The sequence below is a fragment of the Alternaria alternata genome, assembly GCF_001642055.1.
Source record: "Alternaria alternata strain SRC1lrK2f unplaced genomic scaffold CC77scaffold_8, whole genome shotgun sequence".
Taxonomy (NCBI): Eukaryota; Fungi; Ascomycota; class Dothideomycetes; order Pleosporales; family Pleosporaceae; genus Alternaria; species Alternaria alternata.
The window spans coordinates 578,620-599,125 of NW_017306197.1; the positions used below are offsets into that span (position 1 = coordinate 578,620).

Consider the following 20,506-nt stretch of genomic DNA (forward strand, 5'->3'; position numbering starts at 1 on the left):
TGTTGCCGACAGAGTTGTGATGAAAATCGAGGATGGAGTGAGTGATAGTGTTGTGGCAGACACATTACAGCCATCTCTCTTATACACATCTCTTCTGTCATGACGAAATCAATCAGGACATCATCGTCAAGCCAAGATCCCATGAGTTCGGATGTTATCTGGGAATTGTGGTCCTCAGCTAGTGTGCCAACGGTCGGAGATAATGGAAGGATGACTAGGCTGTGCTACATACCTCTCTTCCCTATCAAGGTTGAAGTTGAGGTTGCGTTCCACTTAGTACCCTTACTTGCTATTGATTCGTAGATCGCGATGTCTAATGTTGGGCGCTCACTGTCTACTCTTTTGGCAGACGGGACGTAACATAGGGTCTCGCATGGTGATAAAACTGGTGTCTTCTTGTCCCTGATTCCTTCAGATCTGACTGCTCGATCAAACCATGTTGATTGGCAACACCAAGTGCTTCCTGTACTATGTCCGTTCGAGATCCAGTACACAGAAGGATCCATCGGGCAGTGCATGCCGCGCGGCACTCCCGAAACCAGTACACAACCTAGGTACCCGTGGCGATCGTTATCCCGATGGCAGTATGTCATCGTGCTTGCTCAGCTGCGCTAGTTGTGCGAAAGCGTGAATGAAATGGACATGGCTATTTCATTCTGCCGCCTGAGCGTGTTAATTACATCAGACAACTACCTTTCGGTTGAGGATGAAGGTGATGGTAGACAGCACATTCGGGGTTTGCCTAAGCGTGTAAGCAGGTTGCATTAGCGTCTTGGCAGGTCGCTCCTCCCCGAAGTCTGCTGTGCTATCCCAACGCCAATCATGACCTCATATCCGACATCTCTTCCTTGGTGGTTTAAATGTTGCTATCTCCGGGTCATAGTAGTACTTCGCGATTTGGATGGTCGTCTTGCTAAACCTGTCAGCTACGTGCATGGTCCGAGCCCATAACTCCATGAGTTCCTGGCTGACTGAACTTGGGAGAAATGTATGTACGCCGGCTTATATTGACACATGGGCGGTAGGCCTTTAAAGGGGCTAGGGTTGGTCTTTGAAGAAGCAACTACTCGTTCTGCCACTCAATTCAATCCCCTCCGAACTGTTCACCAAGATGCCTGGCTCTTCACCTGCGAAGCCCGTTGACTGTACGATTGATTTTGATGCCAGTCATCTGGTAGGAAAGACCGCTGTCGTTACTGGAGGTACGCATCACTCTTGAATCTACTGATGCAATTACGACAGCTGTTTCAACTACAATCATCGGAAGAAATAGCTAAGTCAATATACAGGAGGTAATGGTCTTGGGGAAGCCTATGTTCGAGCACTGGTCAATTCAGGGCAGGTCTATCTTATTATTCTTCTCATCACGAAACCATGAGCGACTAACAGGAAGACAGATTGAAGGTATGCTTCGGAGATCGTGATGCCCACCGAGGAGAGCAGCTCGCTTCTGAACTCAAAGACTGTCGCTTTGTGCACTGCGACGTAACAAACTGGGACAACCAACTTCGGCTGTTTAGCGAAGCTGCCTCGTTATCTTCCTCTGGGAAAATTGACTATGTAGTCGCCAACGCGGGTATCATACATGCAGACGATGTATTCACATTCGAAGGTAAATCCACCATCTTGCAAACTCAGTCGGACTCATACATCAAGCTGACCACCCACAGGTCCCAACCAGACGCCCAAGAAGCCAAATCTCGACATCATCGACGTAAATCTCAATGGCGCGCTCTACACCAGTAAACTTGCAATGCACTACTTCATGACCCAAAACGGCACATCACCGAATTCCTCCCAAACAGACACCTGTCTGATCCTCATTGGCTCAGGAGCCGCTTACCTCGACTGTCCACGCGGACCCCAATACAGTGCCTCCAAATATGCGATGCGCGGTATCATGCACTCCCTGCGTCGTACAGCGTACTACTACGGTTCTCGCATCAATATGATTTCGCCATGGTATGTGCGCACGAAAATCCTGACGGATGACGACTTTGATGCGGTGGAGAAGGCGGGTGTACAGCTTGCTACTACAGAAGATGCAGGGCAGTGTTTGCTGAGGATCTTGAGCGATGGTAGTATTAATGGGCGGTCACTTTTCATCTCAGCAAGAAAGTGGGCACCGAGGGGTTATATTGATCTGGATTTGGATGAGTATCCTGGAAACGATCTGTTGGAGGAGATTCAAGCTGATCAAGTCAAGTTTGCGCCTGTGGAGGCGGGCTTGTTCGTCTGATCATGCGTTTGGTAGCATAGAACCTTCCTCCCTACGTAACTCAGTAAAGCATGGGATTCTGACAATATGGTCGGAGCATAATACGCATCTCGCCGCGTCTCATGCCGAGAACGCAAGCATGTTTCATAGTATCGTTATGTTAAGCGCGCGTATCCACAGACACACGTACCTACTCATCATCCTCATCATCCTCGTCCTCCCCAAATTCAACACCATACTCGGCACACACATCCCATCGATCTCCCTTCGCACTCTTACTAACATATTTGGTAAACCTCAACACACCACGATCCCTCAATACAATAGCCAAATTGTTCCACGCAGCTGGCTGGCTGAACAGAATACCATCGTCCTCATCATCCGCTGCAGACTTGTAGATTGCAGGATCAGCTTTCGCTTTGCGACGCTGACCAGCACCAGTGGAGGTCGAGGCTTCAGACGTAGGAATATTGGGGTGGTCGTTGTCTTCATCGCCAGCCATGTACATCTCGTAACCGCCAACTTCTTCTTCAGGCTTGGGCTCTGGCTCCTTTGCTTTACCATTCTTCTTGCTCTTTTTGCTGCTGCTGCCGTTTTTCTTGGATTCTTCAGGTGCTTCTTCAGGCTCTTCATCTTCATCACCCCAGCCGCGGGAGGGTGTGATGCCCAGGCATACTTCGAGCTGCGGGTCTTCTTCTTCGTATGCGGTCGCGAGGGTGTAGTCGAGACCTCTTCGGAAACGGCGCGCAAAGATGTTGCTCTTGGTCAGTGTGATACCAGTCACAAGCGAGATCCACTTCATGAACGCTGGGTGTGGGAAGAGGATGTCCACGAGGTCGTCGTAGGGTGTCATGCCGTCGTTCTCGGGATATGGTGTCGTTGGTATCGGTTGGATTGCTTTCCGATAGAGATAGCGCTGCTTATGCGGTGGTCTTGCGACACCAACCATCGACTCTTTTGAGTGTGGGTTGTTGGGTAAGCTTGTGTTCGCCTCGTGGTCTTTCGACTCGAGGTACTCCCGTAACCGCGCAGAGAATTTGTTGGATAAGAATTGCGCAAGTCTTAAAGAAGACTCGTCGCCGAACATGTTGGACAACTCCTCTACTGTATCCGGTACCAGATAGTTAGGGTTCATGAACTTGATCAAGAAATCGATGTCGTTCTCAGTCAGCTCATCGTCCTCCTGTTTCGCCTGCTCTTGCCAGTCTGGGTTGTCTACCCAATGCGATTTTGGCTCATCGAAGATGTCTGCCTTGCCTCCTTGCAGTTGAGCAAGCGAACTCTTCTCTGCCAGCTTCTCCTCAAGACCCTCCTCGTAGCCTTCCTCGCCCTCTTGGGGAATGTGGAACCATCCGCTGATGGCCATGCGGATACGTCCACCATCCTCCTCTGCCTTTTCTTCCAGGCCTCTCCTGTAGACCTCTTCGACATCGTGGAAACTCTCTCCGGGTTGAACAGTGAAGAAAGAGAGCTGATTCCAGGCCGGCGGTATCGACAGCGAAAAGTCTGGTTGCGGTACCCTAACTTTGTCGCCTTCTGGTGTTTCAAGATGCTCCGTCGGGTACAGTCGTAATGCGCCTCCCCATTCAGGCTTCCATGGGATATCGGGATCTAGCAAGTATAGAATCCAGCTTACGCGCCGACTTCCAATGACGTCGTCGTGGCATAACAAATGACACCCTGGTGTGTAAACATTCTGCGCTGCGGTCAATGCAATTCCTTGTATGGTGAGTTACGAAACCTACCACTGCCATATCCGTCTTCACGCCGCTCAACGGCCCAGATCCTGTTATCGAAGACAGATACTTGCGAAACGCAGACGAGTACAGCGAGTCGCGGAGGGTGAGCAGGGAAGGCAAGCGCTTGAGCGCACTGTCATGGAGACCATCGAGGTTTGCGAGATCGCCAGATTGGTGGATTTTGTAGATGTCTGTCTCTTTGGGCGTAAAATGGATGTGCTCGCGAATTTCGTTGCGGACATTGCGGAGGAGCGTATCGTCGACGAGATTGTGAATTACGGCGTGCTTGTAGCTATGACTTGAATTAGCGCTATCCAGCTCAAGGAGGTGGAGATTGGCACATACGGCTGGGAACCGGCGTACTCGCTCGTATATGTCTCGAGTACCTTGCCGTCGAAGAGACCGTCGCGGAAATTCTTATGCGCTTCGTCATCGGAGATAGCTCTCTTCTTTTTCGCCTTGCCATTGGCAGGCGCATCATTCTTGCGCTTAGCCATTGCGGAAATTTAGCGACAATTTCAGGTTTGCGGGGAAAAGGTTCAGTTGTCGCGCAGGAGCAATCAAGGGAAACTTGAGCATAAATTTAGTCGGCATTAAGCTTTGAACATCGCCGATGCTATCGCCTCCCTCACACCACAATCTCTCCACCTAGCCCACTACAGCATAACCACGAAGATTAATGCCCAGCGTGGACGCCTTCTCCTCATGTTCACCGATAACAGATCAGCCAGATCGCGGGCAGTGCTTGCAAAACTATAATCAAGAGTCCACGACCTCGGTCACGACTGGTAGGATGGGTATTCGCTAATGTGCGGAGTGCCAGCCACTCCGGTTGGTCGACACCCGGAGACCACACGTCCGGTGGCGTCGATCGCGTTAAACTTTACTATCATGGGAGATCAACTTGGGTCGTCATGCTTTCACATGATGAGAAGTATAGACAAACAGGATATCTGTTTAGGTGGTCATGAATAGCAACTGTCTATTGGGTATCTCAAAATCGATCGACGTGCTACGACTAGGGACGTTTATCGAAAGCGCTACGCGTCTCGATACAGGACTGTTACGAGCGCCTGGTGTGATGTTGATCTCCGCATGAGTTCAGTACAGCTGAGTAGGTCGCGTGGCAGTGGTGACCACGAAGCCACAGTCTGCGACGGCACATCTTATTCCTCGTGGCCTCCTGCAAGCAGCTTAGCCATCTTCTCCTCCAGCATCTTGACATCATTCCCAACAGTCTTGACGTTGTTGACCATGGCCGTCTCGGCTGTCTTCATCTTCTTCTCCAGAACCTCAAGTTGGCGCTCCCACTTTTTGATTTCTTGTTCTTGCGTCGACTGCCTGCTTTCTAGCTCTGTTAATACTGTATCGGCTTGCCAAGCGCTTGTATGCACGAGTCGCAGTGTGCGCAGACGCTCTAGGACCAAAGGCAGAATGGGCGATAGCTTGTCAACAGAAGGCAGGGTGCCATACAGCGCATTGATCTTGGCATCCTGGTCTGGATATATGGGAGCCTTGTTGTCGCCAGAAGTCGAACCAGCTTGTGCAGCTTCCTGTCGAACCTCCTTCAGATGCTCCGCTTCTGCTGTGAGCTTCTTGAAGTTCTGTGTAACGGCATCCATATTGTTGGCAGAGGCGTCTCCAATCAAGCTGAGTGTCTGTTCCAACCTCGTCAGGGTAGTGGCGACAGGGAAAGGCGTATGGTCGCTTAGATCCGGCATTGTGTTTCCGTTTAGGCCCAGATTGTTTTCCATCTGAGTAATTCGCTTGTCAAACTCGGCCGCTTGGTTCAGCACAAACTCCAGCTGGCTCTTTTGTATCTGGGTGCCAGGTAGCGGCGGCTTCTTTGCAATGGCATCGCTGATCTTGGGGCTGGGTTCAAAGGGCTTGTAGCTCTCAAACTTTTGTACCGTCCGATCAAGTATCGCCTGTGCGCCCCGAGCACCGCCCTTGTGTGCTGTGTATATCGTGTCGACTTTGCTCGCTATCAGCTCCATCATCTCCTTGGGGTCTTGCTCCTCAATCTTCGACTTGTCCCCGCTCTGCACCCCGCGCTCGTACTCCTCTTCCAGCCCAGCTAGCTCCCTCTTGATCCGCAACAGCTTCTTTGCGAAGCTTTCCTCTTCTTCGTCGCTATCATCTCCTATTATCTCGCCTCGCCGTCGCTGGCGCTGTGTCGATGTGCGGTAGGATTGGCGTTGTGCGGTGATGTTGTCTGAGAAATCGACCCCGCGGGCGTCTATTCGTGAGGGCTGGAAGCGGCTGCGGGCTTGGTCTGGCTGGAGCCGTTGGTGACGGACTGCTGAGTCCCTGGGGTCGTCATCGTCGCCTTCCCCATCGGATTCGGAAACAGCGGTGGAGGCTTGTATTGTAGACACGTCTTCGGCGAGTTCGGGCGTCTCGTATATGTCCGGGGCGGTGTCAATGCCTGGGAGATTGTCGTACTTGGGCCGTGTTCCTTCAGACATGGCGGTTGAGTGCGTAAGAGCGGTATCGCTTGTTTGGCGCAAGTTGGGTGAGTTCGAGGGGACGCGTCCAAAGTGGCAGTCGCGACTCACGCTAGTCCCCGCATGGCATAGTTGGCATGTGTTGTACACGGAACAAGTAGGTGAAGATATGATGAATGGTTTGCTCTTGCCTGCATTTAAGGCAGGTTTCAATCGCTGTCTACATGGTCTGCACTCAGCGATACTAGACCTCACGCCGGACACAAATGACTCTCTTCGAATGACTAGACCCACGCACGTCATGTTTGGAAACAACTGCTTGACCTTGTCTATGCTTGAACCTTGAAAGTACGACCGCTGGCTGTCTTGCGCTCCTTCTCCTCTGCCTCGGGTCGGGCTCTGCGAAGAACTATATTTTGTCAGCACAAATATGACACAAGTAAGACGGTGTAGAATACCTTGGAGGAAGTCTGCAGTCCGCTTGCGCATCCTTGTGTGGATGAAGGCCTTTGAAGCCTTGATGTGGTAGTGAAAGTAGTCTCGGAAGGTTTGGATATGCGAGATAACATCCTCGCGCCGTTGCTTGGCAAGATGGCGAGGGAAGAGCACTGCCAGAGTTAGCCGGGAGTACAGCAAGTGGGCTTGGAATGCGTACCAAATGTGATGTAGCCGATCTCAGCTGAGCCAGAGTTGTCGACTCCTGGGATACCTTGCAGCTCTAGGGGTGGGTCGTTCCTGAAGAGTACTTGTGGTGCGTTCTGAATAGCTCTCCGTCTGGCGTCGACGAACTCCTGGAGGAACACCTTTCCGAATATCCTGTCTGTCTCTTCCCGGAACACAGTGGAGAAGATGACAGTGACACGGTCGTGGCTGGCCTTGATGTAGATGGCCTCCTCCTCTCTGTAGTGGATCGCGCGCACGGCACCTCCTTCTGCTACACCCTGCGGCGCCGACTCAGATGTGTATTTGGAAGCTTCTTCCTGCAATTCATGGAATTCGTCAAAGGCCTGCTCGAAGGGTGCAGCCATGGCGTTCCGCTTTAGGAGGGACACACGTCGGACCAGGTCTTCTTTGGCCTCTGCACAAGGTCAGCATCTTGCTTCACCAGTCTGGGCATGCACCGTACCCTGCTCTTCCGGTAGGTTCTCCAAGTCGACCAGCACCGAGAAGTCGTAGCCAGACTCGGGCTCCACGATGTAAGGCCCATACTCTCGCTCCAGCACTGCCTGCGCGCCATACTGGACCAGCTCCTTGAAGCACTTGATGTGCAACGACACTAGTATCTTTGTCTTGCTCTCCGGTGTCGAGATGTGGAAGGTGACGCCGTCAAAGTCGGAGACGACCTGGTCAATGTTGGCGGTAGCTCCTCTATGTGCTGTTAGCTACCTGGCTGCTGCTGCTGCTGCGGAGCGGAAGGCAGCGGGGTATTGCGCACCCATTGATTCGTTCCCTGAGTAGGGACTCGATAAGCACGTTTTGGTAGTCGAGAAGAAGCATGTTGGTGGTTCAGCTTCTGGTAGGCGGGTTGGCTTGGTCGGGCGGGCAGCTATCGAGGGCGGTGATGCGGAGGACGGAGGTGTGCTGTGATGCTGGAAGGTGGGCCTAGCGCAATTCGTGGGGTTGGCCCTTGTCTAAAAAGTTTCGAGAAAGTAACCAACTCCCAACCCGACCGTTACCAGTGGCGCATACCCGTGAACCTTGTATACGGAGCGCAATGACCTGAAGACACTGCTTCTGAGCTTCTTCCAATACTCCCGTCACGCGATATCCGATTTTTTTCTAGAGGCGGCGCAAAATGGTCAAATCCTACAGGTAATGCGCACATGCAGCGCAAATGGAACAGAGCTCGTACTGACTGCCATGTAGCAAATATGAGCAGACCGATGCCTTTGGCGTGGTCGCGACTGCCACTTCCAACATCATTTGGACCCCAGAAGGCCTCACCCAGCCCGGTTCGAGTCGATCCGCAGGCGCCGGACGCGCATACGCCGCCGCCAACGAAGAAGTGCTATGTTGGGATGTAAAGAAGGGTGAACTCATGAGCAGATGGCGCGACAATACCTGTACCGAGGAAGTAACCGTCATTTGCCGGAGCGAAGTCGATCCAGATGTCTTTGCCGTGGGTTACGCCGACGGAAGCATACGCATTTGGGATGCGCGAACGTCGACCGTCATCATCAGTTTCAATGGACACAAATCTGCAGTTACCGTCTTGACTTTTGACCAAAGTGGGGTACGCCTGGCGAGTGGTTCCAAGGATACGGATATTGTGGTTTGGGACCTGGTGTCGGAAACCGGCTTGTTCAAGCTGAGAGGGCACAAGGGCCAAATTACTGGTCTACAGTTCCTCCACCCCAGCAGTGCTTCGCAAGAAGATGGCGCAGATGACGAAGAGATGGACACGGACGCAGACCAAGCCTTCTTACTATCTACCAGCAAGGACGCTTTGATCAAGATTTGGGATGTTACCACTCAACACTGCATCGAGACCCATATTGCACAAACCAACGGAGAATGCTGGGCACTCGGCGTTTCGCCCGATGGCAGCGGTTGCATAACGGCAGGCAACGACGGCGAGCTCAAAGTGTGGGCTATTGACCTGCCGGGCCTTCGAAGAGCAGGCTCAACTATTGGCGAAGGAACAGAACAAGAATTTCTCACACCCAGAGGCATACTATACCGGACAGGCAAGGATAGGACACAAGGCATCTCTTTCTACGCCAAGGCTGATTACATTGCCGTACATGGCGCAGAGAAGGCTGTTGAGATATGGCGGATTAAGACACCAGAAGAAGTCCGGAAAAGCTTAATCAGGAAGAGGAAGAGAAGGCGGGAGAAGGCCAAGACTGAGACGAACGGGGACGACGACGCTGATGCTGACGACAAGGTCAACGCCGCCGATGCTGAGATAGGCGAGGTCTTCGTACCTTACGTTACCGTACGGACAGCTGGAAAAGTAAGATCGGTCGCATGGATGCACATCAAAGGAACGAAGAAGCTGCAGCTACTGATCGGTACCAACAACAACCTTATTGACGTTTACGAGATACCCCAACGAAGCAAGACAAAGAGCGAGGAAGCACCCGAGTACAGCCGCACACTATCCGTCGAACTCTCTGGTCACAGAAACGATGTACGGGCGCTCGCACTCAGCTCCGATGATCGCATGCTGGCATCCGCGTCGAGTGGTGGACTCAAGATCTGGAACGTCAAGACGCAAAATTGCTTGCGTACCCTTGAATGTGGCTATGCACTTTGCTGCGCTTTCTTGCCTGGTGACAAGATTGTTGTTGTCGGAACGAAAGACGGAGACATTGAGCTGTACGACATAGCGGCATCCACGTTACTAGACAAAATCGACGCACACGAAGGAGCCGTTTGGACTATGCAGGTACACCCTGACGGAAAATCTCTCATCACTGGCAGCGCCGACAAGTCCATCAAGTTCTGGAACTTCGAGATCGTCCAAGAAGAGATTCCAGGAACGAAACGCACGACACCTCGCCTCAAGCTCGTCGAGTCGCGCATACTGAAGGTCAACGATGATGTTCTGAGCGTGCAAGTTTCGCCCGACTCTAAACTCCTCGCCGTAGCAACGCTCGACAACACTGTCAAGGTCTTTTTCGTCGACTCGCTGAAGCTCTTCCTCAACCTCTATGGCCACAAGCTGCCTGTGCTCAACATGTCGATCTCCAGCGACAGCAAACTCATCGCGACCTGTTCCGCGGACAAGAACGTCCGTATCTGGGGTCTCGACTTTGGCGATTGTCACAAAGCGCTCTTTGGTCACGAAGACAGTATCATGCAAATATCCTTCATCCCCCACCCTGTCGATAACGACGAACGCCACATCTTCTTCAGTGCCTCCAAGGACCGCACAATCAAGAGCTGGGACGGCGACAAGTTCCAACAAATCCAGAAGTTCAAGGGTCATCACGGTGAAATCTGGGCCATGACTGTCGCTCGAACAGGCGATTTCATCGTCACAGCGAGCCACGACAAGAGCATACGCATCTGGACCCGGTCTGAAGAGCCCATCTTCCTCGAAGAAGAACGCGAACGGGAGCTAGAAGAAATGTACGAAAAGACACTAGCCACCAACCTCGAAGACGATGAGGACATGACTGGCGAACGCGCCGAGGCAGTCGACGCCAGCAAACAAACGATCACCACCCTCACAGCCGGAGAACGAATCCAAGAAGCCCTCGACCTGGGCATCGCCGACCTAGACGTTGTCCGAGACTGGGAAACCCAACGCAAAACCAATCCCAAAATCGCCCCGCCACAGCGTAACCCCCTGTTTCTTGCTCTAGGCAATATATCCGCTGAACGACACGTCCTCAACACCATGTCCAAAATTCCTGCTGCTCAGCTGCACGACGCGTTGCTCGTTCTACCCTTCTCATCTCTACCCGCTCTCTTCACTTTCCTGGCTATTTGGGTGCGCAAACAGTGGAACGTAACACTGACTTGCCGCGTCCTCTTCTTCATGCTCAAAACGCACCAGAAGCAAATTGTTGCCAGCAGAGAACTCAAGACGGTGCTTGAGCTTATGCGAAGTGACCTCAGGAAGACGCTGGTGGGTAACAAGGATTTGATTGGGTTCAATGTTGCGGCGTTGAGATTTGTGGGGGAGAGGGTGGATGAGGCGAAGTTGGTTAGGTGGGAGGATGTTGATAAGCTGGACGAGGAGAAGAACAGGAAGAAGAGAGGGTTTGTGGATGTTGCGTAGGTCGGTGGATGAGGTTGCATTTCGAGGCGTTTTCTCTCTCTCTTAAACATTTGGGTGTCAAAAGTAGTTATTCGGTGTAAAGATCTACGTTGCGAATGCTCATTCATCGTATTTGAAAGGGTTTACACTTTGTTGAGAATGACTGAATCAGACGTAATGCTTCGTGCCGACCGGCCGTGGTTCACTTTCGTAGTGAACATGTCTAATCCCACAGGTGATTGTACAAGTCTTTACAGACGTGCTGCCCAGTGTCCACATACACACACAGCATATCTTCGCGCTCTTCTACTACCAAAGCTGTTTCCAATTCAACGTCTATCCCATGGCCTTCAGGAAGTTAGCCTCCTTGATGGTAGCTCTCCTCTTATTCCTCATCGCCTTTGTCAACTCCTCTCGCGCATCCTGCGCCTTGATCGACCCCTCCAGACTACCGTCTCCAGCCGGTAAATCAATAGTTTGCTCGTACAACGGCACTTTTGGTACCATCATCTCTGGGTTCATGGCTTGTTCCTTACGGAGGCGCTTCGCAGCTAAACGACGTTGTTTCTTTGATTTCGCTGTACGCTAGTTAGCAAAGTCGGTCCTTCCGCATAATATAGATACGGGTAGGCAGATCCAAGAGAAGACGTACAGAACAAATCTCCCGCTCCAGCCTCGGCCTTCTTCTCCTGTCGGTCCAATATCGTCCACAGCCAACTCGGGTATTCGTCATCAGCCAACGCAACAGGGTCCTGTCTATCTTTCAAGAAATTCAATCCCTTGAGTGGTTGTCCAGCCGGTATACTGCTCTTTACCAGCGGCGCAGCCTTCTTCTTTGCAGCCTCCGCAGCCGTAGCCTTGAGATCCGGACTCGCAGCTGGCGTTAACGGCTCGCTAAAAGGCTGTGCGGCGGATGTAGAAGTTGCGGTTGGCGGTGTGTGCGAGGATGTCGAGTCGCCTTGGCGACCTGCGGATTGCGTTGCGGTGCTTGCGGAGATTGGTGTTGCGTTGCGGAGGGGCGTTGTGGTGGTGAGGAAGCGTGAGGCTTGTTGTGGGCGTGGGAATGGGGTTGTTTGTGCGCGCGAGGCGGCCCGGAGACAGGTTCGACATATCATCTTGGCCGTGTGTGTATGTGTGGGCGTGGCTTTCAATTGGATCTCTCCTTCGTTGTACTGGTCAAAAGTTTGAGATGCAAAGGGAAGGATGCCGAGGTGTTTCGCCGATTCCGGATCACGCTAGAGCCATCCTTGTCTCCATGCCTGCCTCCCGCAGTGTGCTCGATCTCGGGAGCGCGATGCATGGTGCATAAACGCCATCCCATGCTTCGTCGTTGTTGCCTGTGTTTGAGTCTCACATGTGGCTATCGCTACTGTGATTTTGGCAGGTGCCATACTTCAAATGGCACCTTCCGGATCCAGCACGTCCCATGGACAGTGTATGATAACAAGATAGCGGAAGGACATCACCGATTAGGCAAACACAATCAAGTGCACAAGGGATGGATAGGTGTATGTATACATTTTGATTCCGAAGCATGGTCGTCTGAGTCAGACATGAACGCAGTGTAACCACCACGTCCAGCAGACCCAGACGCATGCATCGTGTTCCTCCGATTCCGCCTGCGGCTGACCGCCTCAATAACATCGTACAAGACAAACGTGAAAGATTCGTTAGAGATAGTGTGGGATTAGTGCCCAAGCTTGACGCTGGTATTCCGGAACGCCTTAGTGTGTTCCTTCCAACCATGCCAGCAGATCAAATATGAGACAAAGAAAAACTAGAATTAGACCAAGGAGTGGTGGGATCAAAGTCCGCAAGTATGTACACGGAAGCGAGAGCGTAAGACATCGTCTAAGGTATAGTGCCGAGAGCAAAAGAGGCCGTCCAGGAAGCACAGTAAAGAAACTTCTCAGATCCAAGCCATGGGAGGAGCTTGGTGCGGGACGCCGAACCGATGGCTGAAAAGTGGTCGGATCTCTGAGAGGTAGTCGGCAGCACAGAAGGACGCGAGGTTCTTTGAGCGCATAACCGAAAGATCAGCCTCGGCCTCTGCATCTCGTACTACGCCGCCGAATTCCTCAACAACCTCGTTGAGTTGCTCCAGTTCGCGGCCAAAGGGGTGACTCTCTTCTTCAATCGTGCCTTTGAACATGTCAAGTGAAGATCGCTGCTCGCGAGAGTGACGTGCAGAACCAACGCTTCCACGCGAGTTCACACTGCCACGAGTACCGACGTTCTGGAGAGATCGCTTGTGCGCCAGTCGCTCGTGTGCACGTTTGCTGTGCGAAAGAGCCCTTTGAGGAATAGCAGGCACAGCCTCTACTGGCTCCTCCTTGACTTGCTTGAGACTGGTGGTTGACGCAGACTTCTTGAGTTGCTTGCCAGCGGAGGAAAAGTAGCCAGAAAGGTGGTTGGGCGCAGGCGAGCTGGGTGAAGACTCCACGGAAGAGGCATCCGTAAGGGTAGTGTCCCTTGATCCATGGGAAGAGGCTCGGGAGCGTGTTGACACACTGTGGTCCGAGTCGTCTGCCGAAGAGTGGCTCAGAGAGGTTGATGAAGAAACATTCCTTAGGGTCGAGATATCGGGGGCGTTGTACGAAAGCATGTTGGTAGTGGATACCAGGGCGATAGGAAGGGATATTTTCGTACGGTCAAAGTTGTTGGGGGCTTTGACACTCTGGCTACGAGTTGGTGATACCGGAGACTCTTTCGGGTCGTCAGTCCGCTTAATGCGCCTAGTCATGGCACGAGCGAGAGACATATTGATGGATTAATTCAAAGCAGAGGTGCGATATTGCAAATAAGGGTCCAACTGTCGGTCCTGGGGCCGGTAATTCAGGCGGTGACTGTAGTTGGTCGCTATCTAGGTGAGCTGCAGATATGCGGGGTATTGCCGGATGTAGATTGCGCTTGGTGCTGGCACGAGGTCCAAACAGTCGCGAGCTAGAGTAGCACTAATGCGTTTGCTACGTTGTTCTAGAAAGAATCTGGAAAAGATCACGCTGTGCTTTCGGTGGTGTATTCGAGACGCGTGACCTTATCAGTGTAACAGTGCACTGGACTTGGGAGTTGTATCTGTTGTACAGATGACGCTAAGATGTTGGCTTGGGGTCCGGCGCAGTTGATTCCAAGGTTCCGATCGAGTCCTTGGGTTCCTTTGATGGTCTTTTGGGTTTTCTTAATGTTGGCTCTGGGGCGCGTAGTGATGAAGTGAAGAATGAATCGTGGATATGAAGAAGGATAGTCTGTCAAAGAGTGTAGAGACCAGCTGTGTCGTAAGGAGCGAACACCGGGCCGCGAAATGAGGGAGTGATAGCTGCTGTGGAAGGCAACGAGCGCGTAAGGCAAAGGAAGGGAGAAGGCCTGAAGAAGAGGGCGCGCGATAGAGCGACTGAATGGGTTGAAAAACCAGCATCCCCGGGGCGGCAGGCTAACCAAGCCGCGTCGACATGTCTCTCGAAGATTGGTAGGAGTGACCGGGGCAAGGCCAGAACCAAGCAAAAAGCAGCAAATCAGAGTGTATTGGTTCCTGGGGTGCTGAGTTAGTGGCGTCGACACAGCCCGGCTAAGTTTAGCGGGCACTATGTTTTCTATAGCTGGCGAATGGGATTGCCTCGCAGAGAGTGCATCTGCCGCCCATGCGTCTCAGATTGAGCCGGGGCTCGTTGGCCTGTTTAGTTGATCCGCACGCTTTCGTTGGGGCTCCAAAGGCCCGCTGTTTCAACGCTGCCCACAATCAGAGATCCACTACCGAGCTGAATGAAGGGCTTTCCCTATCTTGTCGCACGGCATTGACATGTGAGATGATTTGGGTGCATGGCGGATAGGTGAATAAAAATTGCAGTCGGAGGCCGGTGGCACAGTTGTCATTCTGCCTAGACAGCTCACCACGCATAGCATGGGATATGGATAAGCTCCGATGCCAGCGAAAACGGTACCGTGGTTGTGTTGGCGACGGCGCAATCTGTCAACCCGCTCCTAATCCGGTCACCTGGCACTCTCGAACCTTGTGCAGAGGCGCCAAAAGCAGACCTCTCACTCGGTGCCACAATCGTACCTCAGGGACGCACGAATGACAGTCATCATCAAAGGGACCGATGGCATGATGATGGTTTTGACCCTCCGAGGTTTCTGCCTCGCGTGGCCTTGGTGGTTTCGAAACTGATAAGGGCCGAGACGAGGGAACCTTGGGAATGACGATCTCGCCGTCATCTTGCGAGATCGAGACTCTGAAGCAGCGTCGTCGTCGGGTCCACATTGTGGAGATGTTGGTGCCCTAAGCTGCAAACGCAGGCAGATCAGCCGGTCGCTTGTCGGCTGCGTGGTGTGAGTTCGCCCGCTCGTTCACTTTGCTTCGTCACGCTCGGGCGCTGGCACTGAAAACGAATTTGAGTTTATCGTTTACCGTTGCTCGTGGTGATGGTGATGTCATTACAACGTTCAACGATGAATCGTGTTGCGACACGATGAGGCTACCCGATTCAGATGAGATGAAAGGAGCTGAAAAGCAAGGGCGAGCTGTCCAGGTCGTCGGGCAATTTTTGAAACGCGTGCGGGACCTGACTCGCGAATGCGACCCGCGAAACACCACCGTACAAGGGTCTCTCGAGCGTTGCGGGGTCAAGCTTCACAAATAGCTTGATTGTGCAACATGTAGGTAATGGTGCAAATGGTATCAGATCTTGGTACATTCGCCACGTTTTGTAGGTCCTATATGCCCAGGGTATCATCGTCTACTCCTCCATCGACTCCCAGCCCTTCTCGGCACCCTCCTCCTCGCCCTCGTCGTCGCTCTCGCCTTCCTCACTATCAGAGTCTGTGTCCTGCTCCTCAAGACCCACGAGCCTCTCCTTGCCATCTCCTCTAATCGCAGGCACCTTGCTGGCAAAGGCTGCACGTACGGCTGCGTTGGTGCTCGTGTCCCAGATCTGTACTGCACCTTTGCTTCCTGCGACTGCCAGCCGGAAACCGACTTCTTTGTCGGGTGCAAAGGATGTTGAGAAGACGCGCCCAACACCAAGATCCCGTGAAACAACCATGCTTGGTCCGTTGTCCTGGATGTTCCACAGTTTTACTTGCTTGTCTGTTGAGCCTGTGACCAGGTAGCCGGGTATCACTGGGTTGATGTCGAATGAAGAGATGGATTCGTCATGTGCTTGCAATACCCATACCGGCTTTGAGGCAGAGGGGTCTTTTGGCGCATTGCGAACGTCGTGGTAGTGTATCATACCATTCTCAGTAGAGACCTGGGATTGTCAGTACGACGTGATGGAACTCGTGTTACAAGACTTACGTAGAAGTAGTTGGGGTCGTGAGGATTCCACCGCACAGTCTCGACATCACTCTCAACACCCCATCGTGGCGCCTTTGCGTCGGGTGCACGCACGTCGGCTGCCACAACAGTTCTGTCGTAGCTACCACTAAGCAGTGCAGTGGCCTCGACGGGATGCCAGGCTACGGAGCAGACCTTATCCGTGTGGTACGTGTATGACTTGGCACACTTTGTCGTGTTCAGGTCCCACAGCTTGATGGTCTTGTCTGCGGATGAAGAAGCGAGGAAATTCCGATGTTGTCGGTTTGCTGCAAGTGAGAGGACCGAGTCGACGTGGAACTCGTCGTTGGCCTTCTTCGACTTCTTCTTCTTCTTTTTAGGCTTGTCCGCCTTGTCCTCGGCGCCTTGTCCCAGTACTGCGTCTGGATACATGCTGTCTACCACGTCCAGGTTCCAGATCTCGATATCGGGGTCCATGGTTCCAATCGCCACGTAGTTGCCCCTGCCTTCACTCGTGCCTATAGACTTGCCCACAGGCAGATCTAACCATTCGACGGCAAGCGGGATGGCAGGCAGCATGATGTCGTGGTGCACGTAGAGATTGTCATCCTCGTCCTCGTATACATAGACTTCGAGATGGGCGACTTCGTCCTCTATGCGACCAGCCAAAACTAGGTTGTCTGTAGCCAAGATTTGAAGCTCTTCGCGATCTTCTTCGTCCTCTTCCTCTCCGCCCTGCATGGTGATGTACGGATCGTCCTCGTCGTTCTCGTGGAAGACTAGGTTCTTTGCGTTTCCGAACATGGCCATGGTGTCGCCCTGGTCTTCGGCAACATCGTCGTCGTAGTGCTCGAGGTCGTATTCCTTGAGGTCGTCATCATCGTCCCTCGAGACTTGTCAGCATGGAAGAAATAGATTTTTCGGGCGCACGCACTCATCATCCTTCTTGGACGCCTTGGACGAGGTGCCGTTCTTGACCTTCTCCTCAGCCTGGGCCTCCTCGAGCTCCTCCTTGGCGTCCTCGAGTTGCAGGTTGGCCAGCTTGGAGATGCGCTCGTATTCGTCCTCGTCGAATTGGTATCTTGAGGGGAAGGGCGCCGCAAAGCCACGCGGCACCCATGTTGTCGCCGTAATCATAGACATTGCGCTGGTGGTGTGAAGTGAAATGCGCAGTGAGGGCGCAAGTGCAAGGCGCGTGGGGAACTTTTTCAAAAGTTGGAAATAATTTTGGGCGCCCCGCAACGATTGGCCGAAGCTCCTGGCCCGCCTATCGATACTGCGGACCTCCGAGCATCAACTTTCTGGACATGCCGACTTTCCAACCACAACAACGCGCCACACCGCCCCTTCTACAGCACACCATGGAACGCGGCCACAGCCCAAAGCGGCGCAAGCTCGACCCCGAGGAGTACTCCATCGCGCCCCGCCCCAAGTTCCGCAAGCCGAATCACCCAGCATCCTCCAGGGCGCACCCGCCCAAGTCGCAGGACAATGGCGCAGACCCGTCGCAGAAATCCTTCGACGGCCCAGAGCCGCTGGTCGAAGACTTTGATTCCATGGCCCTGGATCGCGACTGGTACGGCGGCGAAGAGAATGGACACACGTTCGGAGACGACACCCACAACCCGTTTGGTGGTGCTGAGAGCACATGGCTCGATGCCCAACGAGAGGCTGCTCTCACCGAGAAGAAACTGAACAACCGGGCCAGCATGAGGGCGCAACAAAAGCAGAAGGACGTGGACGCTTGGGAGACGAACCGCATGCTGCAGTCTGGAGTCGCCCAAAGAAGGACGTTTGACGACGACTTCAACGACGACGAGGATGCCATGCGCGTCCATATCCTTGTCCACGATCTGAAGCCCCCGTTCCTGGACGGCAAGACCGTCTTCACAAAGCAAATCGACCCTGTTCCAGCAGTTCGCGATCCACAGAGCGACATGGCTGTCTTCAGTAGGCGCGGCAGTCGTGTTGTCAAGGAGAAACGACAGCAGAAAGAGCGTGCCAAACAGACCCAGGAGGCTACAAGTGCCAAGGGAACCACACTAGGAAACATAATGGGCGTCAAGGAGGAAGACACGGATAGTGCCGCCCCAGGGCCCGAAGACGAGGAGAAACAGGGCGGTAGCAAGTTTGCTCAACATCTTAGCAAGCAAGAGGGTGCGAGCGCTTTCAGTAAGAGCAAAACACTACGGGAGCAGAGACAATACCTTCCCGCCTTTGCAGTCCGCGAAGATCTCCTGCGCGTCATTCGAGACAACCAAGTCGTCATCGTCGTCGGTCAGACGGGCTCGGGAAAGACGACTCAACTGACCCAGTTCCTGTTTGAGGATGGCTACGCAAAGCAAGGACTTATCGGGTGTACACAACCTCGTCGCGTTGCAGCTATGAGTGTTGCAAAGCGCGTCAGCGAAGAGATGGAGGTCAAGTTGGGTGGTCAGGTCGGATATGCCATTCGTTTCGAGGACTGCACCAGCAAGGAGACTAAGATCAAATACATGACGGATGGTGTGTTGCTCCGAGAGTCGCTGGTAGAACCAGACCTGGACAAATACTCCTGTATCATTATGGACGAGGCGCACGAGAGAGCTTTGAACACCGATGTGTTGATGGGTCTGCTCAAGAAGGTGCTGGCGCGGAGAAGAGACCTGAAGTTGATCGTCACATCAGCTACTATGAACTCAGAACGCTTCTCGCGCTTCTACGGAGGAGCTCCCGAATTTATAATTCCAGGGCGAACATTCCCCGTTGACATTCAATATTCGCGATCGCCATGCGACGACTATGTCGACGCTGCGGTCAAACAGGTTCTTGCCATACATGTCTCCCAGGGACCTGGCGACATCCTCGTTTTCATGACGGGCCAGGAAGACATTGAAATCACATGTGAGCTTGTAGCTGAAAGGCTCAAGCTTCTCAACGATCCGCCAAAACTTAGCATTCTCCCCATCTACAGCCAGATGCCTGCTGATCTGCAAGCAAAGATCTTCGACAGAGCAGCACCAGGTGTACGCAAGGTCATTGTGGCTACCAACATTGCAGAGACTAGTTTGACAGTGGATGGCATCATGTACGTAGTAGACGCCGGATTTTCCAAGCTCAAAGTCTACAATCCAAAGATGGGCATGGACACACTCCAGATTACCCCCATTTCGCAGGCCAACGCCTCTCAGCGTGCTGGACGCGCTGGACGTACCGGGCCAGGAAAGTGCTTCCATCTATATACCGAGCGAGCCTTCCGAGACGAATTCTACATTCAAACCATCCCAGAAATCCAACGAACAAACCTCGCCAACACCGTCCTGCTTCTCAAATCACTTGGCGTCCGCGACCTACTAGACTTCGACTTCATGGACCCGCCACCCCAAGACACCATAACAACCTCGCTATTCGATCTATGGGCTCTCGGTGCCTTGGACAACATCGGCAATCTCACCGACCTCGGCCGCACCATGACAGCCTTCCCCATGGATCCGTCTCTCGCCAAACTCATCATCACAGCCACGGAATACGAATGCAGCGAAGAAATGCTCACGATCGTTGCCATGCTCTCCGTCCCTTCGGTGTTCTACCGTCCCAAAGAACGTCAGGAAGAATCAGACGCTGCGCGCGAGAAGTTTTTTGTCCCAGAGTCCGATCACCTCACCCTGCTTCACGTCTACACACAGTGGAAAGTCAACGGCTACTCCGATGGCTGGTGTGTCCGCCATTTCTTGCATCCGAAAGCGCTACGTCGTGCCAAGGAAATCCGCGATCAGATCTACGACATCATGTCCAAGCAGAAGATGAAGCTCGTCTCCTGCGGTACCGACTGGGACGTTATTCGTAAATGCATTTGCTCGGGCTACTACCACCAAGCTGCCAAGGTGAAGGGTATAGGCGAGTACATTAACCTTCGTACCAGTGTTACTATTCAGCTTCATCCTACTTCTGCTCTGTATGGCTTGGGTTACTTGCCTGATTACGTCGTGTATCATGAGTTGATTCTCACGAGCAAAGAGTACATGTCGTGTGTAACTTCTGTTGATCCGCATTGGCTGGCAGACATGGGTGCTGTCTTTTATAGTATCAAGGAAAAAGGCTACTCTGCCAGGGACAAACGTATCATGGAGACCGAGTTTA

At 52.9% G+C, this 20,506-nt stretch overlaps 8 protein-coding genes across 8 annotated transcripts; 2 read left to right on the forward strand and 6 right to left on the reverse strand.

Annotated features, from left to right (window-relative positions):
* Positions 1-832: 832 nt before the first annotated feature.
* Positions 833-2,239, forward strand: CC77DRAFT_1039847 (NAD(P)-binding protein; the record flags this gene model as incomplete). The annotated part of the gene is made up of 4 exons (XM_018527176.1): positions 833-1,202; positions 1,290-1,338; positions 1,398-1,612; positions 1,671-2,239. Exons 1-4 carry the CDS (start codon positions 1,112-1,114, stop codon positions 2,237-2,239), a joined length of 924 nt encoding a protein of 307 aa, XP_018387039.1. The 5' UTR covers positions 833-1,111.
* Positions 2,240-2,323: 84 nt separating this feature from the next.
* CC77DRAFT_1088563 (hypothetical protein) lies at positions 2,324-4,454 on the reverse strand (the record flags this gene model as incomplete). Its single annotated transcript, XM_018529468.1, has 3 exons — positions 2,324-3,914; positions 3,964-4,249; positions 4,303-4,454. The coding sequence occupies 3 exons, from the start codon at positions 4,452-4,454 to the stop codon at positions 2,409-2,411; spliced, it is 1,944 nt and encodes a 647-aa protein (XP_018387040.1). The 3' UTR covers positions 2,324-2,408.
* A 669-nt stretch (positions 4,455-5,123) lies between these two features.
* CC77DRAFT_1030413 (hypothetical protein) lies at positions 5,124-6,425 on the reverse strand (the record flags this gene model as incomplete). The annotated part of the gene is made up of 1 exon (XM_018526590.1): positions 5,124-6,425. One exon carries the CDS (start codon positions 6,423-6,425, stop codon positions 5,124-5,126), a length of 1,302 nt encoding a protein of 433 aa, XP_018387041.1.
* Positions 6,426-6,564: 139 nt separating this feature from the next.
* CC77DRAFT_1019536 (P34-Arc-domain-containing protein) lies at positions 6,565-8,034 on the reverse strand. Its single transcript, XM_018524852.1, has 5 exons — positions 7,840-8,034; positions 7,531-7,772; positions 7,060-7,482; positions 6,863-7,012; positions 6,565-6,813 (listed from the first exon to the last, which is right to left on the reverse strand). The coding sequence occupies exons 1-5, from the start codon at positions 7,899-7,901 to the stop codon at positions 6,734-6,736; spliced, it is 957 nt and encodes a 318-aa protein (XP_018387042.1). The 5' UTR covers positions 7,902-8,034; the 3' UTR covers positions 6,565-6,733.
* Positions 8,035-8,066: 32 nt separating this feature from the next.
* CC77DRAFT_819374 (WD40 repeat-like protein) lies at positions 8,067-11,401 on the forward strand. The gene is made up of 2 exons (XM_018533312.1): positions 8,067-8,216; positions 8,271-11,401. The coding sequence occupies exons 1-2, from the start codon at positions 8,200-8,202 to the stop codon at positions 11,134-11,136; spliced, it is 2,883 nt and encodes a 960-aa protein (XP_018387043.1). The 5' UTR covers positions 8,067-8,199; the 3' UTR covers positions 11,137-11,401.
* CC77DRAFT_825234 (hypothetical protein) lies at positions 11,298-12,397 on the reverse strand. Its single transcript, XM_018533317.1, has 2 exons — positions 11,768-12,397; positions 11,298-11,693 (listed from the first exon to the last, which is right to left on the reverse strand). Exons 1-2 carry the CDS (start codon positions 12,228-12,230, stop codon positions 11,452-11,454), a joined length of 705 nt encoding a protein of 234 aa, XP_018387044.1. The 5' UTR covers positions 12,231-12,397; the 3' UTR covers positions 11,298-11,451.
* Positions 12,398-13,024: 627 nt separating this feature from the next.
* On the reverse strand, positions 13,025-13,876 carry CC77DRAFT_1007955 (hypothetical protein; the record flags this gene model as incomplete). Its single annotated transcript, XM_018523505.1, has 1 exon — positions 13,025-13,876. The coding sequence occupies one exon, from the start codon at positions 13,874-13,876 to the stop codon at positions 13,025-13,027; it is 852 nt and encodes a 283-aa protein (XP_018387045.1).
* A 1,972-nt stretch (positions 13,877-15,848) lies between these two features.
* Positions 15,849-17,530, reverse strand: CC77DRAFT_1060427 (periodic tryptophan protein-like protein; the record flags this gene model as incomplete). Its single annotated transcript, XM_018528335.1, has 3 exons — positions 15,849-16,361; positions 16,409-17,273; positions 17,322-17,530. The coding sequence occupies 3 exons, from the start codon at positions 17,528-17,530 to the stop codon at positions 15,849-15,851; spliced, it is 1,587 nt and encodes a 528-aa protein (XP_018387046.1).
* Between the last annotated feature and the right edge of the window lie 2,976 nt (positions 17,531-20,506).